At 28.6% G+C, this 25,320-nt stretch overlaps 7 protein-coding genes across 10 annotated transcripts in view; 2 read left to right on the top strand and 5 right to left on the bottom strand.

Moving 5' to 3' along the window:
- The window catches only part of LOC113375507 (protein odr-4 homolog), a 29,736-nt gene extending 25,625 nt beyond the window's left edge, over window positions 1–4,111 (bottom strand). The window contains exon 1 of the mRNA XM_026615438.1: window positions 3,987–4,111. The gene's annotated coding sequence lies outside the window, so the exon portion shown is untranslated. The remainder of the gene's footprint in view (window positions 1–3,986) is intronic.
- A 528-nt stretch (window positions 4,112–4,639) lies between these two features.
- Window positions 4,640–11,368, bottom strand: LOC113376734 (protein MCM10 homolog). Of its 3 annotated transcripts, XM_026616767.1 has the most exons (3): window positions 11,128–11,368; window positions 6,934–7,037; window positions 4,640–6,859 (listed from the first exon to the last, which is right to left on the bottom strand). In XM_026616767.1, exons 2-3 carry the CDS (start codon window positions 6,934–6,936, stop codon window positions 4,640–4,642), a joined length of 2,223 nt encoding a protein of 740 aa, XP_026472552.1. In that variant the 5' UTR covers window positions 6,937–7,037; window positions 11,128–11,368. The 3 variants fall into 3 exon arrangements, with proteins under 3 accessions (XP_026472552.1, XP_026472553.1, XP_026472554.1); XM_026616768.1 differs by lacking the exon at window positions 6,934–7,037 and having other exon boundaries at window positions 11,128–11,367; XM_026616769.1 differs by lacking the exons at window positions 6,934–7,037; window positions 11,128–11,368 and adding an exon at window positions 9,816–9,868.
- A 157-nt stretch (window positions 11,369–11,525) lies between these two features.
- LOC113377476 (U5 small nuclear ribonucleoprotein 40 kDa protein) lies at window positions 11,526–13,438 on the top strand. 2 transcript variants are annotated; one of them, XM_026617816.1, is made up of 5 exons: window positions 11,526–11,760; window positions 11,828–12,161; window positions 12,557–12,799; window positions 13,008–13,186; window positions 13,262–13,438. In XM_026617816.1, the coding sequence occupies exons 1-5, from the start codon at window positions 11,641–11,643 to the stop codon at window positions 13,436–13,438; spliced, it is 1,053 nt and encodes a 350-aa protein (XP_026473601.1). In that variant the 5' UTR covers window positions 11,526–11,640. The 2 variants fall into 2 exon arrangements, with proteins under 2 accessions (XP_026473601.1, XP_026473602.1); XM_026617817.1 differs by having other exon boundaries at window positions 11,526–11,764; window positions 11,835–12,161.
- A 1,056-nt stretch (window positions 13,439–14,494) lies between these two features.
- LOC113378052 (cytochrome c oxidase subunit 7C, mitochondrial-like) lies at window positions 14,495–15,049 on the bottom strand. The gene is made up of 2 exons (XM_026618564.1): window positions 14,903–15,049; window positions 14,495–14,743 (listed from the first exon to the last, which is right to left on the bottom strand). Exon 2 carries the CDS (start codon window positions 14,728–14,730, stop codon window positions 14,527–14,529), a length of 204 nt encoding a protein of 67 aa, XP_026474349.1. The 5' UTR covers window positions 14,731–14,743; window positions 14,903–15,049; the 3' UTR covers window positions 14,495–14,526.
- Window positions 15,050–18,128: 3,079 nt separating this feature from the next.
- Window positions 18,129–19,909, bottom strand: LOC113377661 (protein KRTCAP2 homolog). The gene is made up of 5 exons (XM_026618049.1): window positions 19,879–19,909; window positions 19,673–19,749; window positions 19,445–19,599; window positions 18,413–18,543; window positions 18,129–18,344 (listed from the first exon to the last, which is right to left on the bottom strand). Exons 2-5 carry the CDS (start codon window positions 19,674–19,676, stop codon window positions 18,239–18,241), a joined length of 396 nt encoding a protein of 131 aa, XP_026473834.1. The 5' UTR covers window positions 19,677–19,749; window positions 19,879–19,909; the 3' UTR covers window positions 18,129–18,238.
- Window positions 19,910–19,963: 54 nt separating this feature from the next.
- On the top strand, window positions 19,964–20,919 carry LOC113377660 (60S ribosomal protein L18a). The gene is made up of 2 exons (XM_026618046.1): window positions 19,964–20,109; window positions 20,333–20,919. The coding sequence occupies exon 2, from the start codon at window positions 20,338–20,340 to the stop codon at window positions 20,869–20,871; it is 534 nt and encodes a 177-aa protein (XP_026473831.1). The 5' UTR covers window positions 19,964–20,109; window positions 20,333–20,337; the 3' UTR covers window positions 20,872–20,919.
- Window positions 20,920–22,579: 1,660 nt separating this feature from the next.
- The window catches only part of LOC113377350 (deoxynucleoside kinase), a 6,302-nt gene continuing 3,561 nt past the window's right edge, over window positions 22,580–25,320 (bottom strand). Inside the window, exons 3-6 of the mRNA XM_026617637.1 lie at window positions 25,060–25,193; window positions 24,874–24,992; window positions 24,044–24,198; window positions 22,580–23,064 (exon numbers count right to left, since the gene is read on the bottom strand). Coding sequence (XP_026473422.1) covers window positions 22,915–23,064; window positions 24,044–24,198; window positions 24,874–24,992; window positions 25,060–25,193 — 558 coding nt within the window. The 3' untranslated portion in view covers window positions 22,580–22,914. The remainder of the gene's footprint in view (window positions 23,065–24,043; window positions 24,199–24,873; window positions 24,993–25,059; window positions 25,194–25,320) is intronic.

Genomic DNA, 25,320 nt, shown 5'->3' with positions numbered 1-25,320 from the left:
ATATATATATATATATATGTATATATATATGTATATGTATATATATATAATATATATATATATATATAATATATATATATATATATATATATATATATATATACGAGGTCTGTTCAAAAAGTTTTCGTAATTTTCGTTTTTTCAAAAAAATATTTATTTATTCGTCTACATTAATGTGGTCCCCTTCAAAGTAGTCCCCCCCAGATATAATACACTTATGCCAGCGTTTTTTCCAATTTTCGAAGCACCCTTGATATTCACTTTTTGATATGTCCTTGAGCACTCTCGGCGATTTTCTTCAATCGAGGAAAACCGCCGTCCTTTCATGGGTCTCTTCAACTTTGGGAATAGGAAAAAGTCACACGGAGCCATATCTGGTGAATTTTTGCACTTTGCAACACTTTATTTCATTTTTTACGCAAAATTTAATACAAATTCTTTGAATTTTTCAATTCTTCCATTGTAAAAATCGCCGAGCTCAGAAAAACACGTCGAACCTTAGCGACTACCACAGACAAAGTAAACAGTGAATATAGCTGAAAATTTCATCATACTTTAGGGGCATGTATACCAACACAATAAAAAATCAGACACTCCAGACCCGCGAAATTTAATTATTAGTAATTCCGGGTACTTTTTGAACATGTATATCCCGCTGACCATTAAGCCCCGATCTATCCGACCCAAGGGGGCCCCTGGCCGAAGTGACCGCGAAATCAAAAATATTTTTTTATATTGTACCTGATTATTTCATTACACTTGGAAAATTTAATTTATGTTTTAATATATAGTTTAAATTCTTCTTAAACTCCAAAGTGAGACTACTAAAGACAATAATACAATTACAATTTAATCATAAAATACTTGAACACAGTTTTCTGTGCTTTTTGTCACTCAACAGTACTAACTTTTAAAGCAAAAATGGCATCAAAATGTTAAATTATTAAACCCTACTAGATGAGCAGAACATTATGATGCTCTTTTTACTGTAGAAGTTCGTTTTGTTGAGGTCTAATAAGTACAACAAAAACAATTCTATTAGATTACAAATCAGATGAAAGAAATTAAGTTATTTTACATAAAAATAAGTTTGAAAAATATAATTTTATTATGTTATTTGATTTTCATTGTAATATCCTACAAATTATCGATGGAGCATCTAAAGCACTCGTATAATCTAAAGCCATCAATCTTTCAAAAGCACTAAAACATTTGCAAAATTTTTTAGTACAAATGGAAAGTATCGGCATGAATTTGAAAATTTAAAATTAGAAGTGAATAGTATAAGAGAAAAATGGTCTTTCGATCTCGAATTATTATTTCACTTGCTTTTTGTCTTTATAATTTAAAGCCATAAAATATGAATTAGTCGAAGTTGGTTTGCTCATTTGTAATATAATTCATTAAAAATTGTTTTGTCCAGTAGTTATGCTATTGACTACGTTGAAAAATATTGAGTTTATTAAAAAAAAAAACTCAATAAAATGAACATTGAGTATCACGATAGGGCCCCTAAAGCATTTGCCACGGGCCCCGGAGAGTCTAGTAACGCCACTGGTGTCTAGTAAAAAAATACAGAAAATGTCTCCAATAAATTCAATAGAGTGTTAGAGGTGATCAACCCATGATAAAAATAAAAAAATAAAACCCGTAATAAAAATTTAAGCTTTTTCATTAACTTTGAACAATTTGAATCAAAATTCAGTAAAAACGTTTCCAAAATGGCGATAATTGACCAGTATTAATCAGGTTAAAAATGATTGGGAAATGTAGCAGGAAGGTAAAAATTGAAGGCTGCTTCTATGTAATTTTCGAACGCGCATTTAAAAAAATAATCGATAAAAAATTAGTGTTTGCGTTGGACAACTCTTGATCCAATAAATTTTTTACGTAAAATTGAGCTTTTTCATAGGCTCAAACAATCTTAATCGAAATTCACTCGAAAACGTTCACCTACAGAAGTCGAGATAAAGAATTATGTAATTACTATAATTCTTACAAAATAGAGATTGATGGTAAGAAGGTGAAATTAGGGTTATATGTGTTTTTTTAAATACACATTACAAAAAAAATGAACCGTTGGAGAGTTTAGACTATTAATAAAATTGCATTACATAATGAAAAATATTTAATTAAAAGTTGAGTAAAGCGTACTTGATTGCATAATTATTATTTATCATAATATTATTATATATTCAGAAAGTAAAAAATAGATCTCAATTAGCATGGACTTTCCGATATATGTAAATAATCTACATAATTAATAAAAATTAGAACTTAGTTGTTTAGAAAAAAATTTCAACAATTTATTTTAAAACTAAACTATTTAAATTTTTATCATGCTTTTACTAAAAACTGATAAATACGGTATTTATCCCAAATGCAAACAAGCATATAATACCTGCAATTGTATAAACTAAATTAATTTATTCAACACATTTCATACTGCTTCGCGTTCGAAATATGTATATATTTCATTTAACCACTTAAGCAACTCGAACGAGACCCTCTCGCGCGGCTAATGTGTTCCGATTTGCTCTCGTCGGAGAGCCTCTCGCCACATACAAATATTCGGTTTTCACTTAGAATGAGACTGTCTTGCGTATGGTTTGTTAAGATTTTTGCTATCCCTATGATGAATATGATGAATATATGAATGTGAACATAGCAATGCTTTTTATAGTCTATAGAAGTATCGAATTGTTGAATAGATTGCCATTTCATAGAGCTTATAAATTTGTACTTGTAAGTGGTTATTTATTATATAATTGTTTTATAATTTTGTGATATTATATAATTGTTTTATGATTTTGTGATTGTATATTTGTTTTATAATTTTGTGATCTCTGCGATTTTTTTTTAAAAAATATTTGAATTTTCAATTTTTTTAAAAAATATGTTTTTTTTTTAATGTTTATGTTGTTTTGACTTTATATTATCATTTCTACAATATAAAATGTCAAAAACAAAAAGAAACTGCTTATTTTTTACCTCACTTCACAAAAAAACGGTTAAGTAAAAAAGTGGTTAAGTATGTACCAACGGTAATTAATATGTACCTACAAAACACAGAACGGAATATACACGGTGTAGATTTTAAGCGCGCTGGTCATTTTTTCAATCATTGATAAGTTTTTATAATTCAGCTGCTCATCGCTGCCTATAATAATTTAGAATGTTAGTTTAGTAGACCATGAAACTTGTCATCATACAATGTTACATCAAAATCCATTGCCTGGTCGATATTTACCAAAAACTTACTAAAAGATGATTCTCGACTGATTCCAATGATGCGCCCCCATTGCCGAATCCTGTTGAAAACGCGCGCAGTCTAAATTACTGCAAACGAAAGCCAAACCACGCTCACGTGGCGAACAGGATTCGCCGTAAGGATTCGTCGGCAATGGGGACCCATCATAATTACGAAGGGTTTTTACATTTCGAAAATCGGTTAAGGATTTTTTCGAAAACATTGACAAAAAATCTTGCACTTTTCTGCGAGTTCCAAAGAAACAGCACGACCGTTCGTCTGGCAAAACTAATCGGCGGTAGTTATTATCGGGTTTCATTAAAAGGCTTTTAAATGTTTGAATTCGGTGCAGCCGTTTTTGGTAAAATTTCGACTAAAAGTCAAATTTAGGCTCACATGTACACATACACTCATACTATTTCCGAATTTGGGGTCAGAATCATTGGAAACATCAATAAAATACAAAATTTGAAAATCGGGTTTTCTGGCAAAAACTAAGTTCTTCGGGAAATCAGTAAGAAAGATCATGAAAGCAAAAAAAAACAGCACAAGAACTTTCCGAATCGTCATAAAAGATAAATTGGGAATATAGTGTTTGAATTAAAGAGATTACACGAATTTCTAGGTTATAACAGACAACAAGTAATTAACCTCTATTAAAACAATAACTAATAATGATTTTCAAATGTAAATAAGAGTAATCACATAAATTTAATTTAATTTACAAATAATTTACCTTATATAATTGTTGGAAGCGTAAAATAACTTGCAACACAAAAAACACTACAGTTTTACTGATTAATATTTATTTGACGTTCCACACTTCCACGCATATGTCAAAGACTGCCACGAAGTACTTACATATCGGAGGAAAAAAAAAACAGAAACTCAATTGAAATATCAACAAATACTTGATTATCAACAAATCGGAAATTATTATTTAATTACTTTTAAGTAAATACGTAAAATAAATTAAAAGTTTGATAGTAATCTTTTGAAACTGTAAAACTGCCTCAATTGAATCAAAACATTCGTCCAAAAAGCTAAAAATGATATCACAAAAATATTGATATGTTCAAATCAACAGCCAGCATCTAGAAATTCTAATAAAATTTAATAGATGCTGCATTCTCATGGAACATTTTTTGAATCAAGTAATCATAAATCGAAAGTGACCCTAACTGTAGAAACAAGTCTAATTGAATTTTATTTGATAATGTTAACTTTAAACATATTTTTAAAGTGATGGAAAGAAAAATTTGTATTAATATATATTAGAAACTTGAACATATCAATGCATTTATCAGAAAAAAACTTAAAATAATAAATATACTCAAACTTTAAAACATGGATTTATTAAAAAGTTTAAATTTACATCAATAATTAATATTATTCGGGAACAAGTAAGTTAATATTGCTTTCAGACATTACAGAGCCTATAAATTTCTCCTCATCACCTCTAATTGACAAAACCTGTGAAGTACTTTTGACAATTCTTTCTTTCATCATAGGTGCTCTAACCCAATGTGAGCTCTGACAATTTTTGCAAGAAAATTTGGGGATCTTATCTAATGTAACTGTTCTATTTGAACAATCCTGGCATTGAAAGAATCTTTTGAAGGAGTCGGTGACTTTTAATTGATGTCTTTCTTTCTTGCATTTCTCTGATGCTGAAAAACTGGTGTATTTGCATACAGAGCATGACACTGCTTTACAAGCGACTTTGAAAGTATTTAACATTTTTTCTTCCATCGCTTCCTTCTTCTCTAATATATCAAAGTACTTTTTTTGTTTTTCATTTTCTGCCAATGTGACCAAATGCTCATTTATTGAGGAAGCTTCCATTAATTTTTTAAATCGATCTGACCTAAAAGATGTCTTTTCTTCTACCTTCATTTTTTTGTTTATTTGATCATGATTTAGTTCTTCTAATATACGTTTCTTGCCTAATATGGTTCCTTTCAAATTACTGGGGTCAGTTTTTTTTATGGGTCCATTTTTTTTAACCCATTCTAATGCTTTAAAATTTGCTTTATTCACAGTTTTATGTGCATCTATATTTAAATTAATTATTTTACCATTATCAGAACTGAGTTTTGGAATAAAAATATTATTGCAATTAGTACTGTTTGCATGGTTGCTGTCTTTAATTGCAGTTTTATTTGAAATTTCTAATTCATTATTCATCACATTATTTACTAATCGTGTAGAACATTCTGGCATGTATTCCTTTAGAATTTGTAATCGTTTCAGATCTTTATCTCTTTGTTTTGAGGTGACCTCAATTCTAGCAGCGTTCAGTTTATTTGCAACATTTAATGAATTAATAATACTTTGCCTATTGACACTGCTACTATTAGTGGTCATTCCATCAGAAAGAAAATTTAATCTATTTTTATCTTTAGCCATTTGTTTTCTGTTTTTTTGAATAGGCGTCGCAATATAGGACTGTCCTCCATAAAAGACCTCATTCTTTCCCAAAACCTTGTTTCTCAAATTTGTTAACCCATTTCCTGCAAAAGAAGATTGCAGTTCAGATCTTTTGGAATGTTGAATATATTCTTGCTTAACATGAAATATACAAAATTCACAAGTATGTGTATTCACAAATGCTGTACATGGGTCACCATTTTTTTTCCGGCTTTTACATGTTCCTATATCTTTTGATTGGCCAAATATCATAATTCTTTGAGGATTATCTACAGATAAGCAAGCTTCATCCTTCGAACCTTCTCTTTTTTCAAGAACACTTGGGTTTAGAATTCCAATGACTGTTCCTGAATTTGTTTTCCACAACTCTTTATGAGCATTGCGAAACAAAAATAATGAGACAGTTTTTAAATCATTATGCAAATCACTGAGTAACCAAATGCTATACTGAGCACCTTTTTGAGATGTTTTAACAGGGCTCTTGCTTACAATGCAGCCTGCCACTACCCAATCTGAATCCAAGTTGCCACTTTGCACATGCCTTTTAATTTGAGCAAATCGAACAGGCAATTTTCCAGTCATTCTCTCAGTTAATGTGGCACTCGAAATGACAGGGTTAATTAATCTAATTCCAAATATTGGATCAGTATATACGTCGCATTTAGTTTTTATAGCATTTTTGGTATTAGCAGCTACTTTTAACTCATATTTCTCATCTGATAGTTTCGATGATATATTAGATTTTTTAATTTCAGTATTAATTATTTTATCCATTTTTCTATTTGTTTGTTCATTTTCTTGTTTATTTAAGTAACTTTTAATTTGCCTTCCATAGTCATTATACTTCTGCTCTAAAAAATTCCGTTTTTCTTCATCATCAGACGAATCAGTATCTCCATTATGAACTACACTATCTTTGTTGTTATATTTTCCAATTCTAATTGAATCAAGGTCTGAAAATGTTGCATTATTTGTCATTAACGTATCAATATTCTTATCTAAATCAGCTAATTCTTGTAAAAACGATTTTTTATTAATATTATTTTCTAATGTGCATCCCTTTGCTTTCTGCTCTTCTATCACTGTTGGTCCTTCATCATTATCAGACAATAAAAACAGAGCTTCTAACTTGCTTATATCAGTATCTGCACTTGGATCAACCATGTTGAGAAAAAAAAACTAGAAGAAATAAAAAAAAAATATTTGTAGCAGAACATCTGTAACAATCACACTAAATTTTATGTTACATTTACCATATAAATATAAAATTCAAATGCTACCGTTTACCCCTCTTTGAAAAATATATGCAAACCATTTTATACCAAAATCAACACTTGCTTTTAATAATGTAGCATATCTGCGAAGTAAATGCCAAATAAAAATGATGCAACATAAAATTCACAATATCAAAAATTTAAAAAAAAATCCAAGTCAAAATTATTTCAAATTATGTAAAATGTAAAATGGTAATTGCAAAACAAAGTATGAAACTTTATTGTCTTAAATATGTAAACTAATGCATTAAATAATACCTAATATAATATGCAATAAGATAATATAAATATATAAAATGCAATATGCACAAGTTATACATACAAAGGTTATAATAAATGTTAAGTTACTTTACAAGCACAAACTTATATATAATCATAATTGCTTATTAATATATATTTATGACAAACTACGCATATAAAATTATTTCCTAGTATTTCCTATACTCAGTAATTTATTACCAATCGAGTTATGTCGATCCTAGTATTAAAGGTGAGACACTGCTGAATTCCTTTCAGATTAGAAAATGCATGTGCTAAGATATATTTTTTATGCATATATATTTCGTTACAATCATAATATTGATCAATTATATTATAACGGCTTTACCGATTCTTACCAAATTTTATATTCGCGTTCAGTAAGTCTGAGAATCGGTAACTATCGATTTTTCATACATGTAAGTGATAAGGGTTGTTCACCATTAAATTTTTCTTTAAATTTTTCACAAAATTTTTTGTTTTTATTTTTTCATAATGTGGCATTAAAAATACATACAACCTTCAACATTTAGTTTTTTATCATCAATCCCTATTTTTCTATAGCCATTTTAGTAATTCTAATTTTTTATCATAAAATATTTTTGACATAACTTTAGTTCAGATTTTTGAGCTTGAAGAAAAAGCTTAAAATACAATTTATTTTTATCAAAAATTGTCCACTTCTAACATTTTTAATTGTGGAATCAATTTTCTCTTAAAAATAATTTGACCTATTATTCGACATAATTTTAGTTGAGATTTTTTAGTTGAGAAAAATGCTTGAATTGAAATGCTCAGGTTGTCAACCCTAACACTTTTTTAAATTTTGAGGTCAATTTGTTTAATGCAACATTGAAAAATACATACAACTCTTTATTTCAAAATGCTATTTATTTATATCAATGGTTGTCTACACCTAATATTTTTTTATTTTAGTTTTCAATGATTCGAAATTGAGAAATACATAGAACTCTTTTTACCCCTGAGAACTATTTGTTTTTATCAAGGGTTGTCCACCCCAATTTTATTTGTAATTTCAGAATCAATTTTCTCTTAATTTCATTTTTCATAATGCGGAATTATGAAATGCATACAATTCTAAATTTTCACCCTCCTTCCACAAATCTCTATTTCATAATAGACATTTTAGATTTATGATAATTTTTCACTACCCTTTCAGTTAGTGAGTGTTTTTTACTAACCTTATGATAAAGCGTGAATTTTACTTAAAAAAAAAAACAATTCATTTTCAACAAGGGTTGTCCACCCCTCCCATTTTCCAATTTCAAAATACAAATATTTTTCGATGCGCACAAACAGTACATAATAGTTGATAAATGTATTGCATGAAGAATCATTTTTGCAAATCTATATCAATATAATGCTAAAATTAATTATCTTGCTTTGTAACTCAAAAATTAATAAATTAATGCAATAGCACTATAATAATATATCAATATCTTGTAACTTCAAATGTGCCAATTCAATTTAAATATAATCAGTTTCAGATTAGGTTGGCAGTTGCAAAAACTATTAATATGAGCCGGCAATATTTATATGTGGTATGCTTTGCAGTGGGTAACTATTCATATATTTTTATATGTCATATATATTTATATATTCATTTATTTTTATGTCATACCTATTTATATTCATATATTTTATATTAGGCCGGGTCGATTTAATGGTCACTGAGGCATATATGATTTTCGGATGTGATAATTTTTCAGACACTGATAAATATGTTGATTAAACAAAATACTTCTAAGCATGCATCCATCCAGATAATAAAATAAAAAGAAAACTAAAATATGTTTCTTAAAATAAATTTAAACACAAAACAAATACATGATGAATGAAAATATTCCTTCACCTAAACCAAGAAAAAAATAAACGAATAGATAATAATTTGACCATTATGCCTCAAAGGATGAAGTACTCTACTTCATTATCTGGATGGATGCCTGTTAAAAAGTATTTTATAAAAAAAGAGGTCCCAAACCTTCACATCAAGCCAAAACGTGGTGATAGTTTTATTATAACTATCCAGAAATAATTTTGAAAAAAAAAATTATATCACGTTTGGAAATTATCAGCTTTTAAGGCAACCTAGAGCTTTGGTAAAATTATAACCATTTTTTGGTTTATGTGGTTTTAACTTTTATTAATTTTGTTCATTTAGACTTTCAACCGTAACCATTAATATCATTTCTAGGACCACAATAAAAAAAATACCACAAATGTCCCAAGTTTTCAAGAGTTAAGACTTTATTGAACTATGAATTGAAAATATTCAAAATTGGTTGAATTTGAGAGGCCCTTATAAACATCAATAAAGTGTGAATATTGATGTAATGCCCGACTTTTAAACTCAAATAAAATATATTGCATTTATTGATTAAAATATGATGATGATCCTTTTAAACTCTGTTTAATCAAATTTTGAATATCACAACCAAATCAAAAATAAAATGACTATCAATTTTTGTAACTTGCTGAAATGTTTACTACCCACGAACATGTTGAAGTAATAATTGATGTAGTGTTAAATAATATTGTTGTATAAATGCAATATCAAAATCAGAAAAATTAATTTAGTTTACCAAATCTCTAGATAAATTCACAGTCTGCCACAATTCATTAACTGCTACTGCCTTGCTCGGATTCCCTTTTCTTCTTTTCATATGCATATATTTGTTCTACAACACTAGCATCAATTGCATCTGGTGCTTCTTTATTTACGTTAAACATAATTTCTTCAATTGAGTGTAATTTTTTTAATTCTTCTTCAATTCTATCGACCTGCTCTTGCCTCCAGTTTTTCAAAACTCCTAACATTTGAGAATTTGACAAAGACTCATCAATTTCCAACCCAGTAAATGTTGGAAAATCTATGAAACAAGGCGGACACATAGGGCATGTAGACTCATCGCATGGTTGTCCCAAAGGTTTAGTAAGTTCTTCAATTACATCTGATTTTGCTCCTACCATATCATTAAGCGAGAATGAAATTGGATAACAACTGCCTGTGCTAACAAGTACGTTGTGCTTTATTACACCAGGTGTTCTTTTATATTTGTCTAATGTTTTTTTGAAAGAATCTTGATATGTTGAGTTGGTTGTTGTAAAATTGTGGACATCAGTATATAAATTCATTATGCGCTCCTGCATAATGGTTACACACCATATTACATCTTTAGGAATAAAACCACGCCTATTCCTTATAGATTTAAGAAAACTAATCGCCCACTGCAGCTGGACAATTCCAAGCTCTCTTGAAGGCTCCTTTCGAGAAAACAATATCCAAACCACTGCGAGAGTATGATCTACTAAAATATTATAAGATGGACATTTTGCATGAAGCTTTTTTGCGTCATAATTTAAAACCCTGGGTAATTTAAAAACATGTGGTTTTGGTTCATAATCATGCTTTCGGCGTTTTTGTGGGACTCTTAAATTAATAGAAACTACAGATCCAACTGATGATGCAAAGCTGCTATCAGTACTATATAAACTAATACTCGATCCAGATTTATCATTATCGCTCAATTTTGTGGACTTCTCATGTGAAGAATTACTTGTTTTTGATGCAACGCTATCTCTGGGTGGACTAGATTCTCTAGAAACACTTGCTTTTGGTGATATACTTGGTTCCGGAGTAACTTTTTCTTTTGTTGAAGAGCTCGTCGTCGGCGAATTACTTAATTTTGTTGATGCGCTTGTCCTGGGTGAATTACTTGGTGATGGATTTTCGGCCATTTCAATAATCAGAACATATTTTTACAATTTTTTTTTTTGTATTTTGACATTATGATAACAAAAATTTTATAAAAAATAACAATACATTTTGTTTTTAAACTAAAAAACTATGTTGCCTACTTATTCATACAATAAATTATTAACAGAACAACTCACCCGCTTTATTACAAATCAAGATCAAGTCAACTCAATTTAAAATTAATTTAATTCATCATAATTTTTTTTACTAAAATAAAATATAACACTTTGGATTATCCATAACAAATTACAAAAACACAAAAACATCTAACATCGAATATAACATCGTATGCACGAGTTCACGACTTCGCGCTCTTTTTCGTGTCAGATCAACGACACGGAGAGCACAATCGCACAATCATCGATACATTCATGATACATCGATATTTAGCAAGTGCATAGAGTGCAACCATGCAACAAAGCAAGATAGATAAAAGCATAGATAAAAGAAGAGTATATAAAAGAAGAGTGCAAATTGACTTGACAGCCAGGGTGGCAACAACAAGAAAATAAAGTACTAAAGCCCAACCAGCCCATCATTCCAAATACATAACCCCTAAAACGACGAAATAAACATAACGTTGTTGTCATATAGGAACATAACAACTGTATGAACAAATTTGTAAATAAATTTATATTATCACTTACAAAATGCCTGTGTCAGACTTGAAACGAAAGAGTGATTCTTTAGTAGTTGCTTCAGATACGAAAAAATTGAGAAATGAGCTAACCGTTCTGAGTGCAAGAGAAAAGGCTGTCGCTACAGCATCCGTGTGTTGATATTTAAATTCTTAAATTCATATTTACTTTTTATTCATGTAATTTTTATATATTTTAGAATGTAGTACGAACATCAAAATTGTTTGCGCCTATAATGCTCTTAGAGGGACATCAAGGAGACGTTTTTAGTGCTGACTTTCACCCAGACGGTGAATACTTAGCATCTACGGGTTTTGATAGGCAAATATATATTTGGTCCGTCTATGGTGAATGTGAGAATATATCCAGTTTGAAAGGACATTCAGGTGCTGTTATGGAATTACATTTCTCTCCGGATGGTGGGCATATTTATACATGCTCCACAGATCACATGCTGGGAATTTGGGATGTGCAGACTGGACAAAGAATGAAGAAAATGCGGGGTCATACTGCTTTTGTAAATTCTGTTCAAGGTGTGAAGAACTATAGTACTTAACTTTATTTTCAGGCATTGTTCTTGTCATAGGTTTGGTGTTTTGGTAATTAGATGCAATATCAATGTAATTGGTAGATACAGTGTCTAATGTATTGCTGTTTATTTCATGTTGTGTAAATTGATGACTTTCATTGATAGATGTGACAAGGCAATGAATTGTACAGAATTTGAACAGTATAGTATTACTAGGAAAAATATAATACGTAACATAACAAAAAAAGAACTGTATTATATTTTGAATTGAGAACATTACTAAATATTGTATCAATCAAACAATTGACTTATTTTGAATTTCTTATCGCATAGGATGGATAAATCTCATCAATAATTTACAATGTTATTGCATTCACCAAATAATTGTTTTTTTTTTAGGTGCCAGACGTGGGCCGAGGCTTTTAGTATCTGGAGGTGATGACTCTACAATTCGTCTGTGGGATGCAAGAAAGAGAAATTGCATAAATAGTTACGATGCCGGATATCAAGTGACTGCCGTTACATTTAATGACACTTCAGAACAAATAATATCAGGTGGAATAGATAATGATATCAAAATATGGGATGTGCGCAAAAATAATCTTTTGATGAAACTGAAAGGTCACACTGATACTGTCACAGGTATTAAATAAAAATGCTGTATAATAAACTGGCTTTATCAAGTATTCATTTTGAATATTATTTATTTCTTCCATATGATCGCAATTCCTCATCTATCATGAATTTGATAAACTTAAAGCATGTGCCCATAAGCCTAAAGTAATAAACTGCGCCTGAGCAAATACTATATACGATCATGAAAATCTCATTGTATTGCTTTGTTTTGCAGGTTTATCGCTTTCCCCTGATGGATCTTATATACTTTCAAATTCTATGGACAATACGCTGCGCATTTGGGATATTCGAGCATTTGTGACTGGTGACAGATGTTTGAAAGTATTTTCTGGTCATCATCATAATTATGAAAAGAATTTATTAAGATGTACTTGGTCACTTGATGGGTCAAAGGTTAGTAAAATACAATTTAAGCCCACCATTATCTATGCTAAATATAGCCCAATGAAATGTCGATTTACCCCTCAGGTTTCATGTGGTTCAGCAGATAGATTCTTATACATTTGGGACACAACATCTAGGAGAATTTTGTACAAACTACCTGGGCATAATGGCAGTGTAAATGATGTAAAATTTCATCCAAACGAGCCCATCATATTATCAGCTTCAAGTGACAAAACTTTATATTTGGGGGAGATAGAATAATTATTAATTTAAATAGATGTAAGAATCATTTATACAAATACTTAGTTATAATTAAAATAATATAAGTACATTTGTTTTTATTACTAGTCTCTTAAGTTATTTTTTCTTTTTAGTGTTTGAAAATTCTAGATTCGCTTTTGTATGTCAATAGTATTGGAAGTTGAATTATAAAGCACATTTGTAGTTTGCTAAAGAACTTATCAAAAACATCCTTTTGAAATATGCCTACAAATTGTTAGTTCCAATTACCTTCTAATAAATTAAAAATTTCATGGTGACTGAATAAAATTTAACAATATTTTAATTGATGGTCCAACCACATAAAATATTATGCATTACAAGTGAAGCTCCATATGAATAAATTGTTAATCTGTTAAAAACAATTTTTTAAAAGTTATCAAAACAATTTTCACTTATTTTGCCTATTATTAACATGAAGACCGCATTGTAAAAATTAGTTTCTCACAAAGGGTGGCATTGTTTTTATTGTTGTCTACATATATTATTTGTAATGTTTTTAGTGAACAGTAATTCAAGGAAAACATTTAACCCCTAAATTTATTTCAATTAAAGTATACACAGTTAATAACTCCATGTGGTCTTTTATATGTTAATTGCAGGCTCAGATCCATTGAAAACACTATAAATTTGAGCAACTCACCTATCATTGTATAAGTATACATTTTATAGTAGCAATTTTGCTAAATTCATATGCTTAAATAATAATGAACAAAAATAAAAGAACTTACTCATGAACAAGTGTGATTTGCAATTTACTATTGAATTATTTGAAATAAAAGTAAAAGCAATTACCTTACCTAATGCTATTATTCATAAGACTACATTTACGGACCGAGCCAATTTAACTTAATGATTACACACTTAATTTGATCACACACAATTTCATTCCTCTTTCTCACAGATCCAGCAAAAAAAATGTATGTAACCAATATATGTAAATCTAATGCAAAATGTTTGTTTCACCCAACTCCATAACCACTTACAAGTCAATGAAACATTTTTTAAGCTAAATGTTACTGTATTTCATTAATTTATTTTAGTTTACACATCTGATCAACTAACTTATTTTACTTTTTCAAAAGTTGGTGGCGCAGAACCAAAAACGGTACACCCAAACCAGATCCAAAGAAAAGAACGAACATAGCAGTCAACTTGTAGCGATTTTTAATTTGAAATGGTAGATTTTCTCCAGGTACTGTGTAAGTAGCATGTGAATTTCTAACAATAGTAGTTAGATTGCTTCTTATTAAACCCACGGATCTGGACAACATGGTGCCTTTTTCGCTAAAATTATGTAACAGGAGTAAAAAACACAAAGCTACAAATCAAGCTAACGTAGTCATATTATGTCATATTAAAATTAATGCGTTGATAAAATTACGTACATTAAAATATTACAGCATTACAGAAATTCTAATATTTAAAAATAATTGAAACCCTTACCTTGACAGATGAAATATTTCAATAGGCTAATTTGCGTATAGCACAGAAGTCAATTGAAGCGAAATCAAGATACGACGCCCAGCCTTCAGTTTTATTCTTGAATCATTGACTGCTCTGAACAGTAATATTTACATCACGTGTTGCCAACTTTATTATAATACGCGCCATGTCGCTGATACAAAATTCTACACTTTTACAAAAATTAATCTATTTAAAGCAATAAATGCATCAATATTTTTTTATTGAATTATAGTAAGATATCACGTGTATTTATTTTTTAACGTTTTTGGTGGGGGAAAGGAGGGTTTAATTTTGAATATTGCCATGTATCACCAAGGGGGTTGGGGGATCCAAAAATCCTTAAAAACTCGCTCACGTGATTAATGGACGCCCCGTAATTACCATTTTTGGCACTTTTTGCCTTGTATCTTGAAATGGCTAGACCTGACTTTGCCAAAAACTAATCAGCACGTATCAAGCCGCGAAATATTTACTGTGATAAAATATGTATTAACACAAATTTTTCATAAATATAAAATTTTTCATAAATATAAATATAAAAAAATGTTTTAATTTAATTCAATATTATAATAATATAAAAAATAAATATCATAAGTATAAAAAATAAATAATGAATTAAATCATGCGAGCCACCCGGCTTTAATATGCTTAAATGTATCAGCCGACTCCAATCGTCTTTATATGACTTTAACCGCATTCATCGACTAACTATATCATCCGACTTTATATGACTCAAACCGAATCAAGCGGCGATATGAGTTATTCCGACTTTATGAGTCAAACCGAATCAAGCGGCGATATGAGTTATTCCGACTTCATATGAGTCAAACCGAATCAAGCGGCGATATCAAGCGACTTCGAAACAGATACTATGCATCGTCGTTCTTGCGTGTTTATTTATTTTACGGAGCGCTGAGAGCGATTTTGTTCGTGAAATATCAATACCCAATTTTGATAATAATTAAGTGTTTTAGATTTTAAATGTTATCAGAATAAACCACTCGAAATTATGAAACGAGTTTCGGGAATCTTTCAATATAATTCTCTTTTGAAACAATTACCAAACACCAGAAAGTCAGTAAATAATATGTTAACTTCTGATTATGTTAGTAATGGCAAATTCACATTAATGAAATTAACTTTCAGCTCGGAGTTTAGATGCGATCCTTTACTGATTACATAGTAAAATAAACAATCGACCCATGATTCCAAATATTATTTTATATGCTTTAGTGATGCACAATTGTTTGGTAATCTATTATTGTAAATTAATTTGAAGATATGTTTCAGCCGTCCTCAAAATTATATCATTTTTAATAATTTTCAGAGTATACTTTTTGATAGTAATTTATGTTTACTTATTATAAATTTGGATTACTTTTACTAAATAAATACATCCATGATTTTTTTTTTTGTCCATATATATACTTGATTCGAATCAGGTGTTTTTCTGATTCGAATCATTCGAATCGGGAATTTTTCGAGTCGGCACATCACTAATATATATACACACACACACACACACATATATATATATATATATATATATATATATATATATATGCATATATATATATATATACATACATTGCAGTAGAAGGAACGAAATGTAGCGGATAACACATAATGCTAATTTAGATTTTCATATTTTAGATTTTAAATTATAGCACACTGATGAGACAAACCTAGTCTCGAAACGTTGTAAAATTATTATTTAATAAATTAGTGCAAAAAAGAGTGTTGTTTACAAGAATACATTTGTTATATATATATATATATATATATATATATATATATTAAATGGTAGAGTCTTGGATTTGTGTTTTTGGATTCTTGTTCGAAACTCCACACAATAAATAAATATATATATATATATATATATATATATATATATATATATGTTTAATTTGAGTTTAATATTCGGGCGTAACATCAATAAAAATAGTATGAGTTTTTTTTTCTATCCTAAACTCCGAAGAGTCAATACATAGTTTCGACAACTTGTTAAGTTATCATGATTATTAGTGTGTTTTACCATTTGTGATGTTTGTGTTAAAAAATATATATCTTATCATACTCATACCATGGATTAATAATGGTTTCATATGCTATATTAGGATACAAAATTTTAACTTGATTACCACTGAATGATGGCTAAGATGCTAGCCGAAATGTATGGATTTTAAATAAATAAATTTTAAAAAAAAACTCATACTATTTTTATTGATGTTACGCCCGAATATTAAACTCAAATTAAACATATATATCAACATCAAATTCAAGACTATTCAAATATATATATATATATATATATATATATATATATATATATATATATTCAATAGATAAGTCCTGGATTTTTTCAATATATTGATTGTTTCTTTTCCGAACAGTAAATCCAATAATAAAAAACAATTTGTTTTTTGAAGATGTTTAATACGACGTTTCGGAACTAGGTACGTTCCATCATCAGGTTTATTCTGTCAAATACAATGTTTTTTAAAAAAAAATATTGATTAACATTAATTAACGATGGTCAATATAGTCGTAACATCTACAAATATCTTCCAAAAAAATCGAGTGTTTTTAACAAAAAAATATTAGTGATATGGATATATAAATTATTACAGGTAAATAATTTTTGCTTCTCAATTTTATATAAAACCTTTTTTAGTTAAGTTTTATTACTCTTTACCCCGGTACATAATCCATTCCTTTATAAAAAAATTTTTTTTTTTTTTTTTTTAATTAATCTGTATTGACCATCGTTAATTAATGTTAATCAATATTTTTTTTTTAAAAAAACATTGTATTTGACAGAATAAACCTGATGATGGAACGTACCTAGTTCCGAAACGTCGTATTAAACATCTTCAAAAAACAAATTGTTTTTTATTATTGGATTTACTGTTCGGAAAAGAAACAATCAATATATATATATATATATATATATATATATATATATATATATATATAAATAATAATTAGAATAACATTGTATTTGCTTAAATAAAAAATTATCAACAAAAATTTACTTAAAATAAGTATTTACTTAGAAAGTACAACCAAGAAATTCTGGTTGGAGTGCGGACATTTGAGCCCCTGGGAGCAAGGAAGTTCGAAAATATCCATATTAAAGACCACCCTAATATATATATTCACATATATCAATTTAAATAACACAAGTTATTTTATTTCAGTCATATTCAATTCCATCAGATACTTTATATTTTATTATAGTACAAGTTATATTTAAATAAAAGAGAATTGCATATTTCATTATTTTATCGAAAAAATCTACAACTCATCATTTATTTATTTCCTCTTCTTCTTGGTGTGCACTTCATTTAAAGCAGGCGCAGCATGAACATGTTGTGAGATGAGATTCATGTAGTACAACGCGATAATAGAAAACACCAAGCTTGAACAATGAATATATTTTATGTTTAAAATCAACACTATTTAATAAGATGAAGAAAATCAATATACCATGTAGTTGCACAAACGCGATGTACAGCTCCTGCAGCAATTATTGCACCCAACAAGCTAACAATGATTTCTGGAAACAGTTTGCACTGAAACGCTGGTCCAAAAAAGGTGCATTCAAAGTTTCCAATTGCCTAAACAACTTGTTAAGGTTTATATTTGATGAGTGACATTATAAGCCATTATTGATGATTGATATAAAACTTGGTAAAATTCTTTTGAAATTTCACATAATATGTTAACACTTAATTCATTCAGAAATGACACTAATTGTTGTATAAAAACCAAATTATGGAAAAATTTCTGATCTATAAAAATCATATGAGTTGATTTTTTTTTAAGTGGTTTTTTACTTAATTCCTTAACTTGCACGCTCGAGCGCGCAATTCGAGAGCGTTAAACCAGCCAAACTGTGCACACTTGAGATAATTCGAAGGGTGCTATACATATTTGATGCTGAGAATAAATATTAGTATTATTTTCGTTCTAGAAGTATAAATAAATATTTTAGCTGATAAAGATGTTTTTCATGAAATAGTAATTCGAAACAAAAAATAAAAAAGTCTATGAACGTGTAACATTGCAATATTCGACTCTTTTCTACAATGTTGATCAAAATCCAAAATTAAACTAAAAATTTTGATTAATTTAGATTTTATTTATTTTTTTGCCAAAACAGTGTTCTAAAGTTTGTTTTTTTACATTAAAAAAAAAATATTTTTTTTTGGCAGGGTTTTTTCAAAAAAACTGTGAGGCAAAGATGCTCGTAAATATTCAATTATTGTTAAAAACAGATCATACATTTTCTTGATTCAAAAACTTGGCCAATCATAAAATATAATTTATTATATTAAGATACCTACACCTATTTATTTAAATTTATATACAAAGGTAAAATGAAGTTAATGTGCATTCTGTTTTATAACTTTTAAACAATTATTAACTTTGATGCCCTGAAGTAGAGTCCAAACATATTACAGTACTGTGATTATATTTAATATCTTAATTAACAATGAGGATAATTTAAAAGGATACTGTCAATACAAATATAAATAAAACTGATCCTAAGTATCCACCTAAAATCGTGTTTAGTTGTGTAGAAGCTAACCATGGCTTATAAATTTGCATTGCAGAGAATAATAATACTGATATCAGAGAAGACAGCACAAATGAGGCACTTGTAGAAACAGCTATTAAAAATTAATGTTATATATAACATTATATTATAACGTATAATTTTGTTATTATTTATATGTAACTTACCCATTCTTAATTATATCATATATTGTTTATGACTTTTAAATTATTACGTGTGAATCTACAAAAATCTCACGCGTTACCTAAATAATAAACGTCAAACTAATATTATTGTATTACACGTATCTTATTGTGAAAACAAAAGCGAAGTTTCTATCGAAAAAATAAGCATATCATATACAAAATAATGAATACATAAATGTTTTCATCACCATGTAATCAAACACAAAACGCCAAATGTCAGCTACACAAGAATGACAACTATATAAAATATTACTAATATTTTGGAAGATCTGTCAATGTTGGCGATAGTGTTTATGTACGGCAGGAAGTAAGAAATGATTCGTCTGCGCTAGGTAGAGCGAAATTAAACAAGATTCGGCCATTTTCATGTGGTTAGTTGTCCACGTTTGATAGTTGTACGGTTGTTTATTATTTTTTAGGTATGTACTTCAGGAAAAGTGTAACAAATTAAATTTTTTTAATGTTAACATGTGTATATGTAATAATTATGTTGTTCGTAGCAATTGATGCTGGTGCATAAAATTTTTGATTTTGGGGTTAACCGCATGTTGCTATTGACAGATTATTTAATTCTAAATAGTGTACCTTTTTTACATATTGAAACTCTTATGTGTATTAAATACTAAACGTACATTGTTTCAGTTAAAATGAAGGCTAAAGGAGAATTGAAGGAATATGAAGTGATTGGTCGCAAGTTGCCTACTGAGAAAGAAAAGACCACACCACTTTATAAAATGCGAATTTTCGCCCCAGATAGAATTGTTGCTAAGTCTCGCTTTTGGTATTTCTTAAGGCAATTAAAAAAATTCAAGAAGACTACTGGGGAAATTGTATCAATCAAGCCGATACATGAGAAGACACCTATTAAGATAAAGAATTTCGGCATTTGGCTGCGATATGACTCCAGATCTGGAACACACAATATGTACAGGGAATACAGAGACTTAACTGTCGGAGGTGCCGTCACTCAGTGCTATCGTGACATGGGTGCACGCCACAGGGCTCGTGCTCACTCTATTCAAGTAATCAAAGTGGAAGAAGTGAAAGCTGCTAATTGTAGACGCCCTCAAGTTACACAATTCCACGATGCGAAAATCAGGTTCCCATTGCCCAAACGTGTACAACAACGCAATCTAATGCCTAAGTTCTCAGTGCGCAAACCACGTACATTCTTCTTGTAAGATCACATGTATGTTATATTATAATAAAGAGGAAATCTAATACTCGCAGTTTTTTGTTTCCATGACTATTACAGGCTTCATAAATAAAATTTTCATTTTATTTTGTGATCAAATCATTTCGCTGTATGTAATACAATAAACTTAGTTTTATAATGCAAATCACTTTGCAGTGTTACTGCAGGTCTCCAATAAATTGTCAAATTATCCATAATGCAGTTTAATAATTTATTAATTTCACATTAAATTCTTCAATTTGATTATTGCACTTAAATCAGTCATTTTAACACATTTAAATAAATTACACAATTCCTTACAGCAAGCCATAAATCGCATTATGTAAATACTAAACATATTGCAATGTTATTAAAAAATAAGTGCTGTGTGTAAGGTAAAATAGTTTTACTTTACTAGTTTGTTGTTAAATAAAAAATGTGCAACTTAAAACGAAGTAGTCATCAACGTTAAATTTTGTGTTTGAGAATGTTGGGTTTTACAACAAACTATAGTTACTTTTGATTTTAAGCATTTGTAAATTCAAATTACCAACAATAATAGTTTATGATCAAATAAAAAAAATGTATATTGATACAATAATATTCATTACCTGCAATTGTCTTGGTTCATTACCTGCAATTGGCTCACCAAAAATGGTTCTGTAATGTCATTGCATTGTGAGCCACCAGTGGCCATGCGGTCTGTAAGGTTAAATTTTATTAGAATGAACTTGATTTTTTTGACCTAAAGCAACATCCTCCTGCTTGTTACCATAAAAATTCACACAATAAATAAATTTAAACCATTCCTAATTTTTTAATCCACTAAAACTATCTTTTTGCTTGTTTTATAATATTGTCTACAAAAACATTAGTAACAAAAAAAAAAAAAACGATTTTGAGCAATATTTATTTTTATTTAAGTGAATTATCAATATATATAAAGGGCACCAAGTGGTTGCAAATAATAAACATTGACCTTATATAAATTGCACAAGAATAACAAATAAGATGGTGATAGATATGAATTTGGATGATTGTATAGAGTGGACTATTTTTTAATTATCACTTATATTTTGTGCAATATTAGATTCCTTTGTTTCAAGTTCTTGTATTTGTTTAAAAGTGTAAAACAAATATAATATTCAATTAAAATAGACATATTTACAATTGCGTGCATTTTAAATTATATAGGCTTTGAATTATTATTGAATTTCACAAATGCATATTTTTAATTACAAAGTGTTGTTATTATAATAATGAGCTATTTAATACCTTGCACATTCCTTATCAAATTTGTTTTACAAATTCAAACTGAATCATACATATCTGCTGCAAAGTATCTAAACTTTTCATTCAAAATTAAAAATATAGATACATTTTAATCATCTATGATTTTAAATGGATATATATATATATCAATTCTAAGATTATCAGTTATTTCTTAAAAATAATATTTTTTTTTTTAAACTTGTTTGCAATAATTTTCATAATGTGTAACGTCTGGAAACAATGGCCAGTTATGGCTAAATCCTTGAAGGTAATTAAATCTAAGCTCTACAATAGTATACACCAAATGAATCAAAATGCAAGGTAAATTTCATAGCAACTTTGTATGAACAAAAATGCCACTTTTACTTTCATAACTTTCTTACTTTAATAAATAAATATAAGTTTAGTTCTATGAAACATATATCAATTTTGATCAAATTTAAAATACGATTAGAGATAACATCAAATTTTAACTTAATTACACGACTTGCAAAATATTAATATTCATTAATATGTAAGTTAGACAGATCACCTAAACATCAAATATTAAAAAGTCATTTTTGCAGCTATGCTAATCTTTGGATTAATTGCCTTTTCATAAACATAAGTTTCCCAATCCCTCTAAAAGCTACTTATATAACTAATGACAAAATTATCTTTATCTAAAATCAAAATGTTATAAACTAAAATTAAGTGAAGGAAATCATCATCACATGTAATGCTAAAATCTAAATATAAAAATTGAATGTAAATTTTAATAATTGAAATAACATACTTATTATACTGCAGCCCGTTTACTTGGAGAGCTCATAATACTATTTGCAGAAAATGACAAGTCTTGAAGTTGTGATTGAAATATACTACCTTCAGATCTTCGATACTCATTTCCAATTTGATTCAGGTCTAAATCAGCATTCAGAATTAAAACCTATGGAGTAAAAATGATAAATACAGAAAAAATATCACAAAATAATTATTAATAATAAAGCACAAATTTAATTCATGTAGAGTAAAAATGAGAGAGAAAAGTATATACAGGTAATAACCGTAAAACAACGTTCCAACAAAGTATTTTATTATGCAAACCTGTGTTATTGACTAGTTCAAAAGGAGGAGTTATGTCCCAAAAATTTAAAAAAAAGTTACATAATACATAAATATATTCATTAATTTAAAAAAAAAAATGTATTAACTAAATTAAATGATATTTTTTTTGTCATAACCAAGTCCTATTCAGCAGGACAAGTAGGAGTATTCTCAATCCTCAAATCGAGTTATAAATGTTCCGTGTTATGCGGCGGTTACCTGTATATAACTTTTATGTCAGTTAAACAGCCATATGTATTATAAGTTAATAAAAACAAGTTAATGCCCTTTTGATTGTAAAAATTGTTTTTAGTGACAAAGTGTTAGTGTATACTCAGACATGCAGGCAATTAATTCTGTTATTTCTTAATACCCCTTATAAAATATTCTAATTATTCTAATATTTCATTAGATTATTGATTCATTTATTTTTATTATTTTTATTTTTATTATATTGACATATTTTATATGTCATCACTTTAACAATTTTATTTATTTTATAAAAAAATCCACTGATTTCTATTAGGAATATTGTATATTTTGAATCTAATCAAGTTTATGTTTCTTGACAGATGTCCTGAAGATGGAACATACCTAGTTCTGAAACGTCAACAGTAAATAAATAATAAAAACTGTTTTTCAAAAAACTTTTGTTTTTACTTACTTTTGGACCATCAAATCTAAGACTACCATCTAATATATATAATACATATACACACACACACACACACGCACACACATATATATATATATATATATATATATATATATATATATATATATATATATATATATATAGTGATTGTGTCTTTGATACATACAGGGGCTGGAACAAGAAATGACGTTTTTTTGACAAGCCAGTCTTCGTGCAATTCATGAAGTTGCCTCAAGTATTCTAATGGCACACATTGCTCTTCAGACCGAGCTCGAACTTTAATTCGCTGATGAACTACTTCTGGACTACTCCTGAGATACACTGAAAGATATAAATCAATGAAACTTGTAATATGAAATAACTATTAAAGAAATAATCAATCTCTGGATGAAAAATTAATTTATAATCATGATGTTCAACAAGTGCATAAATGATTGTTTACATTTATGCACCTGATGTTTAATTAAATAATCAATATTTAGTAACTGTTATAAAACTTGCCATCCCAATATGTTTACATTTCTAATTGATTCTTAATTGATTAAATAAATTAATTATTGAATTAAGCATCTAAAAATTTGTGCACATCACTCATACATGCGTTTGGCGGAGACAGTTGTTAGAGACGAGGAACGCATATATGTGTCTCACCTGAATACATGTCGATGGCCGAGAAACTCAATGTTAATAAATCGAAATAAATAGTTAATAAACAAATAAATATTTTATTTATCCTGTGGCAAATCTGTGTATAAAAATATAGTATTGCCAGAATTTAAGTTGAAGTGCTATGGATCAAAGCCAACCTTAAGCGTTGGTAATTTTCAATGACTATGGCGGCACAAGCTCGGCACCACGGTACGGTTCACTTGGAACCGTCCGGACCTCAAGCAGTTAAAATACCTATCAAATTCTGAATAGGTCAGAACTACTTAAAATAATGGTAAAAATAACCAATAAATGCTCAATCATTAGTATAAATAATATGTAGCTCACCTATTAAATCAACCGGAGTCTCCACAGAGTTTTTTATGTATGCATACCACTCATCCAATACTGCTAACATAGCTTTATGCATGATTCCACTTCTATATATATTTTCAACAAAAATGTTTCTAGAAGATATAATAAAATGTATTAAGTGCAAATAATTCCATAGTTATAACTTTTATTTTAACCAACCTCGCACTATAAAGACTTCTTTCCATTAATTTGATGGGATGTTCAGTATCCATTGTGTGCATTTGTAGCATAGTCAAGAATACATATGATTGGAATGGCATTGAAAACTTCTCTGGGTCCTTATACATCAGATCCTTTAATAAACAATCACTGCATGTTTATACATATATGTATATTATATTATATTGTATTATATTATATATATATATATATATATATATATATATATATATATATTAGGGTGGTCCTTAAAATGGTCAT

The sequence above is a fragment of the Ctenocephalides felis genome, unplaced genomic scaffold (assembly GCF_003426905.1).
Source record: "Ctenocephalides felis isolate EL2017-DRISC unplaced genomic scaffold, ASM342690v1 CF-g0.4_SCAFFOLD_01886, whole genome shotgun sequence".
NCBI classification, from domain to species: domain Eukaryota; kingdom Metazoa; phylum Arthropoda; class Insecta; order Siphonaptera; family Pulicidae; genus Ctenocephalides; species Ctenocephalides felis.
This window is presented reverse-complemented; position numbering and strand designations above follow the sequence as displayed.

Coding starts and splice junctions, on each gene's coding strand:
- LOC113377476 (XM_026617816.1), top strand. CDS start 11,641: ATGCCTGTGTCAGACTTGAAACGAAAGAGTGATTCTTTAGTAGTTGCT. Junction 11,761..11,827: donor AGGCTGTCGCTACAGCATCC/GTGTGTTGATAT, acceptor TATATATTTTAG/AATGTAGTACGAACATCAAA. Junction 12,800..13,007: donor TCACACTGATACTGTCACAG/GTATTAAATAAA, acceptor TTTGTTTTGCAG/GTTTATCGCTTTCCCCTGAT.
- LOC113378052 (XM_026618564.1), bottom strand. CDS start 14,730: ATGTTGTCCAGATCCGTGGGTTTAATAAGAAGCAATCTAACTACTATT.
- LOC113377661 (XM_026618049.1), bottom strand. Junction 18,544..19,444: donor TATTTATATTTGTATTGACA/GTATCCTTTTAA, acceptor CAAGTTGTTTAG/GCAATTGGAAACTTTGAATG. Junction 18,345..18,412: donor CGCGTTTGTGCAACTACATG/GTATATTGATTT, acceptor TCATTGTTCAAG/CTTGGTGTTTTCTATTATCG.
- LOC113377660 (XM_026618046.1), top strand. CDS start 20,338: ATGAAGGCTAAAGGAGAATTGAAGGAATATGAAGTGATTGGTCGCAAG.